Source organism: Trachurus trachurus, assembly GCF_905171665.1.
Source record: "Trachurus trachurus genome assembly, chromosome: 4".
Lineage (NCBI taxonomy): Eukaryota > Metazoa > Chordata > Actinopteri > Carangiformes > Carangidae > Trachurus > Trachurus trachurus.
In genome coordinates this window covers 9156376-9167524 of record NC_139898.1, presented here as the reverse complement: position 1 = coordinate 9167524, position 11149 = coordinate 9156376, and the positions used below count along the sequence as shown (strand labels likewise).

General features: G+C 40.9%; 1 protein-coding gene across 1 annotated transcript in view; it reads left to right on the top strand.

Moving 5' to 3' along the window:
• Positions 1–9600: 9600 nt before the first annotated feature.
• Positions 9601–11149, top strand: part of oca2 (oculocutaneous albinism II) — a gene marked incomplete at both ends in the record, with an annotated part of 45048 nt that continues 43499 nt past the window's right edge. Inside the window, one exon of the mRNA XM_083970816.1 lies at positions 9601–9842. Within this exon, the coding sequence (XP_083826942.1) occupies positions 9601–9842 (242 nt within the window). The remainder of the gene's footprint in view (positions 9843–11149) is intronic.

Genomic DNA, 11149 nt, shown 5'->3' with positions numbered 1-11149 from the left:
TTCACAGAGATGTTTCAGACTGGCCCGTGGTGTTGGCAGGCCTGTCGCTGTGGGTGGGGCCTTTAGGGGCACGGCCTGCCCACCGACCTCGTAGTGCCCACCCGTTGGCTACCATAGGCTATAGCTTGTCATTTAAATTCTTTATAGCCAACATCATTTTTTATTTTCTGTAAAAAGCCAATAAAGATAGTACAGTACCTTCATATCTCTTATAAATAAAGACAGTAAAACAGAAAAGTAATGGTGTTCCTTTTCGGGCTTTACCTGTTGACACATCTGGAAACACAATTATTTCTAATGTAACAGCTGGTCAAGGATTTCACCATTATCACTCCCCCCCCTCATTACTCAGGTTAATATGTTGCTCCCCTTCTTCCTGTCTGTCGTGGTTGGAGTCCAGTATCTCTTCAGGCTGCCCTCTCAGTTGTGCACAAATACAACTATCAGTCGCATTATGAAAACACTATTTAATTTTCTAATAATTGTGCAACCTGCCTGAGGTAAACAGAGTTGAGTCATTTAGAGAACCTGTTTTTGTACTTCATTTAAAACAAACTTCACCTCTGAACAAAATATATCCAGCAATTTTTTTTTTATCTCTCATTAAATGTATATGTTGTTTACAGTTGAATTGTAAAGAAACATTACTATATAATATAATATAATATAATATAATATAATATAATATAATATAATATAATATAATATAATATAATATAATATAATATAATATAATATAATATAATATAATTATTATATTATATTATATTATATTATTATTATTATAATTATATTATATTATATATTAGGAGATTTCATGGCAGTGTTGTTCTGCCACTCTGCCACTCTGGTCCAGTCTGAAATATCCCAATAACAACTGGGGACTGATACATTTGATCCATATTCTGTCATGTCTTCTGTATGTTCTCCATAAGTTTAGTGACAATCACTTTGTAGTGTCTTCTTCTTCCTGCCCTGTTTCTAGCTGTGTCCATGTCTCTCAACCCCTGTCTGTTTAGTCAGTGTGCTCCCTCCTGTGTTTGCTGGTTTGTGTTATCATTTCGTTTGTTCTTTCTCCAGCGTGTGTGTGTCTCCTCTGTGTTGTCCCTGTTGGTGAGTTTTTGGTTTCTTCTTCTTGTGTTGTCTGATTTATGTTTGGTTTATTGAAAACCTATTGAACTTCCTATTTGTGCAATCTTGGATTCCCATCAGTTGACCTTTCTGTTGGATTTCCTTTGCTGGACTGCTGGAGACCTATTTTGTGTTTTTTTTTTTTTTCTTTTCTTGACAAACTACTTTTGTTACCTGTTTACTGATGGCTTTGTGTCTGCACTGGGGTCCACTTCTTCCTGAACCTTAGTGTGCTAACATGCTGAATTACACAGAAAACATTATAGCTATAGTATATCCTGAACATGAGTTAGCATGCTGTTTGTTTGTACCTCAAAGCAAAGCATTGCCGAGGCTCAGAGGCCTCACATAGCTGCTAGAATGGTTGTAGTCATTTGTTTTTAATGTTGTTAAATGTACATTTATTTAGTCTTTTTTTCATGGTCTTTAAAAACTGCCTTTTAGAGTCGAGGTAGCCAACCTCTAATGCACCCGAAATATCCTCGGTCTCATCCCCCATCCCACCATTCAAAGTCACTCTCAGCCTTTCCAGGAATTAATACTGATTAGACACGGCTCACCAGTCTTCATCGGCCCAGCCACAACCATGCACACTTTGATCATGTACGATTGAGGGAGGTTACAGCCTCAAAGTCTAAATCTGAGCTTCAGTTTCCTGAAAAAGGAGACACATTCCTGTGAGAAACGGCAGCATTCTATGGCACCGATACAATGGAGAAGAAAGACCAGGAGAGTCTGTCTGAAAGTTTGCAGACATCACACTTTTGTCCACCTCCCACATGCAGTCACATGCTGCTGCAGAGAGCTGCCCTCCCCAGTCTGTCTGTCTGTGTCTCCGTCAGCCTGTGTGTCTGTGCAGTGGCCTGAGACTCTTCTGCTGATGTATTTAACATTAATGGTGCTCATTGTTAGTTGTTGCCTTAAGATGAAAGTAGTACTGTTATTTTTATGTTGTAATGAAGGACAGAAAATGGAGACACCTTTTACAAGACAGTATTTCAGTGCATTTTTACGCACACATGTATGATCTCTATCTCGTTCCATTAACACGAGACCACATGAGTAAATGAATGCAGTCACTTGTGGTGATGAATTATCACCTGACTCCTCAGTCCTCCTCAGCTCCATGGAGCTCTGCAATGCAGCATCTTTCATCTCATTGTTCTGGTGAGACGAGCCACAGCGTTACTGTGCGTGTGCTTCACTCTCACTGCCAGTGAGTTTATCGGAGCCTAATCCCTGAAACAGCAGCCTGCTGAGGCCGGAAACCAGGCTGATGAGACCAGTGAGAGTTAAAGGTTGGAGAGAAGATAAAATTATCTGGAGAAGCAGCTGCAGTTTTAAAGGCATAGTTCAACATTTGGGCAAATTGACCCCATAATCTCTAGTTTTAGGAGTAGGTTTGTTACCTTTAATTGTCGGTGCAAGCTATTTTTTAGAACAGCTGCTCAGAGCTACGCTAGCGGTATTGCATGAATTTACCTCTAAAACAACTCTGTCTGGTAATGTTCCGTTATTATCTCATAGCGTGGTGAATGTGCAGGTCACAACTCGTCCACCAGAGTGTTTTGGAGTTGTTGGATTGTGTATTTGATGAGTTTGATGAGGGAAACCAAGAAATCCCATGAGCCTCCTTAGCGTAGCTCTGAGCAGCTCACGGCTCTGCTCCGCCGTTCTAAAAATAGCTTGCACCGAAAATTAAAGGTAACGAACCTACTCCTAAGACTATAGGGATCATGGCAATGGGCCATTTTGCTAAAATGTTTAGTTTTTTTTTTTGGCTTTTTTGCCTTTATTTGATAGCACATAGTGAGATAGACAGGAGGGGGGGGGGGGGCAGAGAGAGGGGGAATGACATGCAGGAAAGGTCTGCCCGACACGGGATTCGAACCGGGGATGCCTGCGTTTGAGGACTATAGCCTCTACATGGGGCAGCCGCTCTACCCACTGTGCCACGCACCGCCCCCAGTTTGCTAAAATGTTGAACTATCCCTTTCACAAAATGACGTGAACAGCAGAGATGTATAAGGCTCCTGCTGACTGTCCTCAGCCTGAGGATCAGGCTCTGACCTCTGTAGAGGGAATAAAGATCACATCAGTCTGTCATCATCACATGGCTCTGTCCCATATTTTCTGTATGTCCGTCCTGTGTGTGTCCGGTCTTGGACCAGTGCCACTGATCGACTGCTGCTTTTTTCATACAAAGGAACCAGGCAGCTCCTTGCACCCTGAAGGATCAGAGGATCAGAGGAGCAGGACTTCAGGCCTCAGGAGCTTTCTATCAAAAAATTCATGCCAGCAGCTACTGGGAAGCTTAAACTAATTGACCCATAACCCGTCACTGCACTGTCCCAAGGATAAGCAGTTCAGCCTCTAAGGTGGTGGCTCATTTTCAGAGGGATCAGACACTAACATCTAAATTCTTTTGTGTCTTGTCAAAAGAGCGGAACAGTCGACAGAAATCTGGCTCAATAAGACTCAGAAAACCTCTGACAGCTCTAAACCAGCTGCTCATTATTGTAGAGGCCCAGTTTCCTTTACCATACTTACACCTTAAGAAGGTTTAGAGACTTCAGAGATGGGATTTGTTCTTATAAAAATGTTTCTTAAGCATGATTAGTATGATAAACCCACCAGTGCTCTGCAGGCGGACTTGAACTTTCCTCATGAAAGCTGTTCATCAGCTCACTTTCTAAGGCTTGGGGGACGTTTTGTTTTGCTTTGAGATGTTTCCCTCACGCTGCAGCTGGAGCTCGCCTGTGACCGGTTGGTGCCAGAGCTCTGATAAATTGCTGGTGCTGGTGGCTCGGGCCCTCGCCTATTGTTGCTCTCATAATGGTTGGTTAGCTCTCTGCTGAGCCAGAGAGGTGGCTACGTTGGTGGCACATGATCCCACTGGTCTACAGTAGAGAGAGGGAGAGTGACTGCAGCCTGCAGCCTGCAGCTCTGTAATGAAGGCAGCAGCTGATCCTCACCAGTCTGATGAGGAGTGTGATGATCACAGCTCAGGCTCAGATGAAAAGCAGCTGAGTGCTGCCTCAGCTTTCCACTATAAATCATGAACTTCATCAGCAGGTGAATATGACCAGTTATAGATGTTCAAATTTCTTTTTTAAATTCGATTTTGGCTGATTAAAATATAAAGTCATCTCTCAACATCTGCATGCATCTGGTCAGACTACATTTACCAATGACGACCCATCTACCTTTGCAGTTCCTGTTGCTTCAAAGTTTAACAACATATCATGTGGGAATACAATTTTTATTAGGTTTTAGGTTAAAACAAGCAACATCTTTATTAGAAATGTTGTATTACAACAGACTTCTGCCTCCTAATGATTCAGTTTTTCAAAATATATTATGCACATCGGTTCTGGTGACTGGTAAGACAGTGAGTCATCAGCAAGTTGTTGCGTTTGACATAAACATATAATATACTAGTGTAGTATTGTAAAATGCTGCTGTAATGTATCTCAGGACAGACATGTCTCCTGATCGATGATAAATGAATTCACCACAAGATGCTTCATTACAAACTTACTGCCGGATAGAACCGCAGTGGGAGCCTGTGAGGGTCAAAAAGATGCGTTGCTCTTGGGAGCATGATTCTTGATTACTATAAACATCCAGTCTTATACTCAATGTATCTGTAAATACAAAGACATTAACAGCTGTAGATACTGTAGATGACTGTCAGAGATCAGGGGCCATATTTATCAAGCTTCTTATAATGACTCTTAGAATAATTCTTTGCTGAAAGCTGCACTTTTTATCAAGTGTCTCACACTTTTAGTGAAGTGTAGGATCTTAAGTGTCAACAGTACGACGGTATGTGCCATAAACAGAATTTTAGATGAGAGGATAGGAATGACGAATTGCTGAATACAATCCCTTATCTAAGATTATAGAAATATCTCAGTGAAAAGTAAAATGGCCAATGGGAGTGTATATTCAGCTATTTTGACAATAATCTACAAAATACAAAATATATACATTGAGAATGAATCAAAAATAAATGTTTCCTACTCTTTCCAATACATTAATTCAGCGTTACATTGTTGCAATTTTCCAGTGGTGATCAAAGCATTGTGATGACCTTTAACCCTGATGGTCATGGTCCTGAGGTCATTGGTGATTCCCTCTAAGATGCTAAATGAATAAATACGGCCCCAGATGTCCTTCTTGTCCCCTGATGAAACTGTAAATCTGTGAATGTACCTGAGGATGACGCTGATGTCTGTCCTGTCTGCATCATATGACTTTGTTGGTATGAACTCGTTGTGTTTGTGCGTGTGTAAGTGAATGAGACTACCTCCATTCACAGGGAGTAACTCAGTCATCCAGGCCTCACAGACTCTCTAGTGACTCTAGTTAACGTCATTCAAAGCCCCTGGCTCACTCTCCTCTGTCCTGGTTGTACATGTGATTGCTCTGTTCTTCTTACTATATCTCACATCAGCCCACAAGACCAGTGTGCAGCCTCCCCCCCCGGACATCTTCTCTGTGCAGCTTTAATCTCCTGGTGTCTCAGGCAACAGTGAGTCCAGACCAGGTGACTGGAGCTGCTCAATGGGGAACTTTGTCTTTGCCCGGTTTTCCGAGAATGAAAGAAACAAAATGCTGCGATCGCTCGGCTGTGAGCACTATTTTGGGAAGGAGGGTTAATGGAAATATATTTTTTGTCACTGATTGTGTTCAGTTCACCGGACAGATAATTTTCACAGGGGGAAGGTTTTAGTGGTGGGAGTTTCTAATCACTTAGGTCCTGTTAGTCTGGTTCACTGAATTTTACTCATGGATGGCAGGATGTTAAAATCCTAATCTGCTCAGTTGTGTTGGGGTAAGGCAAATGTATTAAGAGATTAAATTAAAGATACAATCCCTGATTTTGTTGTAGCGCCTCCAAGTGCTACAGAGAGTTCCCAAATTTTACTGGCGAGTCACGGCTGTTTGAAATTTCACAGTTCACAGTTTTTGTTTGGATTCAATTTGTAGCTGAAAATTCACATTTTCTGGAGCGAAAGAAACAACAAAAACCAACAAAGAAAACATTTTGAAGTGAATCAGTGTTTTGGTGCTGGTGCATACACAGAAATAGGCTATAGCTGAGATTCAGAAATAGGGCTTCAGAGATAGTCTGGTGATTTTCACCTCCAGGGCGTTGGCCTTAAACATTAACTTTCTACTGTCAGGGACCATTTAATTGGCAACTAAGTAGAAACTATAACAATGTCTGAGGCACCTTTATAGGTCACAAATAATCTCTGAGACTTTTTTTTAGGAGTTTTCACAATGTCTTCCTGACCCTCTGACCTCCTGCTAAGTCTGTCTTAACCCTGCATAAAGCCCCACAGACACTTGATGACCCCCACATTCAACTTGCACTTGCAGAAGACTACACATCTTTTAGAGGGTTTTTTCTATTAAATTAAATTAATTTTATTTTATTTTATTTAGTTAATTTAATTTAATTTAATTTATTTTATTTACTTTTAAGTATTTTTTGGGGGGGCTTTTTAGGCCTTTAATGGATAGGATATTAAAAAGACAGGAAATGGGGAGACAGAGAAAGGGGGAATGACATGCAACAGCAGTGGAATCAAACCAGGGTCTCTGCATATGGGATATCTATCTATCTATCTATCTATCTATCTATCTATCTATCTATCTATCTATCTATCTATCTATCTATCTATCTATCTATCTATCTATCTATCTATCTATCTATCTATCTATCTATCTATCTATCTATCTATCTATCTATCTCTCTGTAAATAACATTGAGAATGATTATGCAGAGAGGATAATAAAAGTGGATAATGACAGAGAGGGGAATAGTAGATAAATTCCTGGGAGTTTCAGTTTTCTTTGAAAAGTCTCTGTCTCTGACCTGTCTGACCTTTCTACACCTTAAATCTGTGGAGCTTATTCAGCCCGGCTCATTTGACAGCTCTCCTGCCCAGAAAAATCAACATCAATGTCAAATGACAAAAGATGACATTGATGCACTAGAAGTGGCACACTGTTACAATGTTATTACATTGATTATATTGCAAATAAAGAACATCAGCCCCTGTAAACATGCTGAACAAATCCATTAACTTGCATTTATTTGGCTGAGGAAGCACTCTTTTCCCTGGTGGATTTGCAGTCAGGGGGCTGGGCTGGTGGTGGGGAGGAGGTGGATAAGCAGAAAGGGGAGTTTGGTTGTAAAAAAAAAAAAAAAGGGGGAGCGAGTGATTGAATATGGGAAAGTTTTCTGTTAAGCTGCTATTAGTGGAGGGAAAGTTGTGCCACTCCCCCTCCTCACCAACTCCTCAGCTCCTCCAGCCCCGGACGGCTCAGGAACATCTCCCTCCTTTGCTGGGGAGCACAGCAGAGAGCAAGAAACACCTCGGCCTCTCTGGTCCTCCAACACCACACTGTGCTCACAAACAACACCAAAAAGCAAAGGGAGTCGCTCCCAGCATCTGCAGCACGCCTTTACTGGATTGTCAGCGTCAATCACTGTTGGACCTTCATCATTTAACATCACAAACTTTATCGTCATCATCACCTCTACTTTCATCATCGTTGTCCTTGTCTTCATCATTCCTCTGATTGTCATTTTCATCTTAAACAGCTACTACTAAGGTAAGTTTTCTGACGTTCAGCTTTGTCTTATTCAATTTGTCGCCAAAATAAAAGCTTCATTTATTTCGTAAGTTCTCACCTGACATTTGCCTCAGCTCCTTTGCATTCTGGGCAGAGTGGATTTACAGCACTGTGCAACACTAGTGGGCTTTGTTTTAGTGGGTTTAGGCATTAAATCCTAACACTGTGTTGTACAGTAACACTGTGGCTTTATAAAAGTCCCTTTCATTCCACTAATATATGGAAATTGGTAAGTGATAAATCTTGTAATTTTTGATCTTGAAAATTGAAAAGAAAAATCTGTGAAAATATGGCAAAAAGCTGCCATGTATATACTGTAATGATTCTGTTATGGTCGTGTATGTGGTTGTGGTCATTCACAGTTGTAACTTCCTCTCATACATTTCTTGACAGATGTTCATCTTGATTTCTTAATTGCTGTGAACAAGGAAGGAAAAATTAAGAAAGCTAGTTTGTCTTTGTCGTCACACACGGCCCACGGGCAGTATGTCATATCAAAGGGATCATTCTTCTCACAGATGAGGCACATCACATGCATTGGACAAGGATGTTATGTGAGGCAAAATTCAGCTAAATGACATCAGTCAACTCTGACATTATCTTAAATGCCAACAAATGCATTTCTATATCTTTGAATAACTTGTTCTTTGTCTCTGATGGCGATAAATGAGAATAAGTAAATCATAATGCATGCATCACAGTGCGCTGTTTGATAGATGGTGCAATTTCAACTTTTAAACTGCTCTAATCAACATTTTGATATTAAAGGCGAGAGGGTTTGCTCCAACTGATCTTTTTTTCCTGGAAACCTCGCTGCAAATTGCCCCGAGGCTCAGTTATTCAACCCTGTACTGTATCCTGACAGGACTGTAGTCTAACCCTCTCAAAGAGTTATTATTGCAGAAAGCTCACACGTCACATGTGAGTTCCTGTTGCCTTTCATGTGAGCAATAATCCCATCGAATTCATGCAGCCTTTGTGTTGATGAGGACCACATGTCTGCAGGAGCTGACCTCATACACTGACCTCACGCTGTGTTTTACAGGCACCTAGAATCACTCAGCTGCTCTAATGTGTGTTGACTCTCCTCTGTGTTTCTGTAGCAAGACAAGGGCCGGATTTACATTACAAAGGATTTCAGTTTAAAAATCAAGTTGGATGGCTTATTCATTACGTACTGTATAGTTCATACTGTAAGAGAATAAAAGTGTAAATGCCAACCACCACTATACTCTGTGTGAAGGCTTTAATTCAATACTTAATTTTGTAATTGTGTGAAAAGTTACAAAAGCCAACAAATTGTTGATTGGGTGAGTCTTAAAATCTTAAATCACTAATTAGTGATTTACATAAAGCAGCTTTTAAAGCTGCTATACCAAATATTTTCATATCAGCAATGGATCACCTGACTCCCTGTCTGTGCATGGCATCGTTCATTTTTGCTTTTCCAGCCCACAGCTTTACTGTTTTGGTTCACTCTAATTGCTCTCACATTGTTAGCAGCAGCAGCTGTTTCCAGCTGTACACGACCTTCTCAGTTTCAAATGGCAGACAGACACTAATTCTGGTAGATTCCCCTCGGGAGTGCGTGGGGGACAAAACTGGGATAAAAGCAGAGTGAACTTTGAACAGAAATACAATGACAAATGAACAGTGTTACTTTTCGAAGCGTAATTCAGCTACTGCTTACCTAACATGTTAGCCAATATCAACATCATACGTCAGTATTGTGTTCACTGCCCCCAGGTGGCTGGAAATTATATTTGTGACTATAACATGAAACTCTGCTTCCTTGTCCCTTCCAGTGGCCTCACCATGTATTTGGAAAACAAAAGCAACCTGGAGATTGAGATGTCTCAGACCTCGGCCCCGGGCCATCCGGGCAGGAGCGGCCTGAGGTCACCAGAGGCCGTCGCAGGAAACTTTGGGGAGCTGCGTCTCCTGCAGGGCATCTCAGAGAGGAGAGAGACTCAGAAGCTGCAGCAGTCTGCGGTGCTACCCTCAGGACAGTGCGTCATCCACGCCGAGGGCTTCGTCCCTGTACGACAGGAGGACGGGTATGACTGCTGCATGTGTTTCTGCTCTCTAATAGTGCTCTACTGACAAGATGTTTACTGGACTAGTATCTTTTCAAACATTATTAGAGGGAAAGCTGCTTTAGAGACACTAACTGCTCAGACTGAATGTCAGTGGGTCACAAGGCCAAGTGGCAGCCTAGAAAACTAAAGAAACAAATAACTAAATATTTTTTACCCAAACTGCTACTACTTCCTGCTGATAATGTAAATATATGACATGCACTGTGACTGCTCAGGTGCTGTGGTTTTTACTGCTTGGACTGTTTTTACCATGTTCATGGTGATGAAGGAACAGAGTGCAACAGCGAGGCTGTGGAATTAATTGTAAAATACATTTCATTGTTAGTTTTGGTCTTTTAATAAGATTTATTAACAATTGGTTGATTCTAATATATTTTCATGTGCAGCCCCCTCATGTCTGTGCTGTGTGCTGGAGATCATATACGTAGTTTTAGATAAACCTATAGGGAATTAGTATTATTCATTCTTTTAAACCTTAAATCTCTGGTAATCTTGGTAATGTCTGCTGTGAGGTCAGTTAATGCATGTTTAATGTTTGTGTTCATTGTCCAAAGCCCTACTGTCTGCAGTCTACAGGTTTTTACTCATGTGCTAGTTAAGGGATTAGCCCTCATTCTCTCTTGTCACTGGGTTACCCACACGTGCAGAATCATATTAACACAGGTCATAGTGGTCAAATCTTCCAGGGAATGTATGAACACATGTGGAAAACACTGAACATTCACACACAGACAGACTTAAGTGTGGGTGTGTGGCTGTGGGTGTGTATCTCAGTCACTCAAGGGGCTGCTAAGCTCAAGCCCATGGCCGTGATGTCATTGCGATTTAACTGAAGAGTTTTTTGCTTCATGAGTTGAGTCAAGTTGCACGTGTACACGGCTGGTTGGTGTGTGTCTTCTGCACGGCCTTGTCCGCTGATCCAGTGACTTTTCCGTAGTAGAGTGATGCCCAAGTTCTCAAGGCTCATTGATGCCACATAACTGTTTCTGTACAACAGCTAGGCTCTGTGACATAGGAAATACTAGTGTGTGGTCATTGTTCATTTTTTTTTTTTTTAAATTTTGATTAGGATTTGTTAACAATAACAAAATTATAATATATCTTTATGATCAGCCTCCTTATGCCAGCTCAAACTGATGTAAGTAGTAATAGAGTAGACTAACCTAATGAATTTATTTTGTTTCTATTTCTACCAAATATTTAACCCCAAATCTTAGAATATGAATCTAAAATCTTAAATTCCTCACAAAAAAATGCATGGTGGA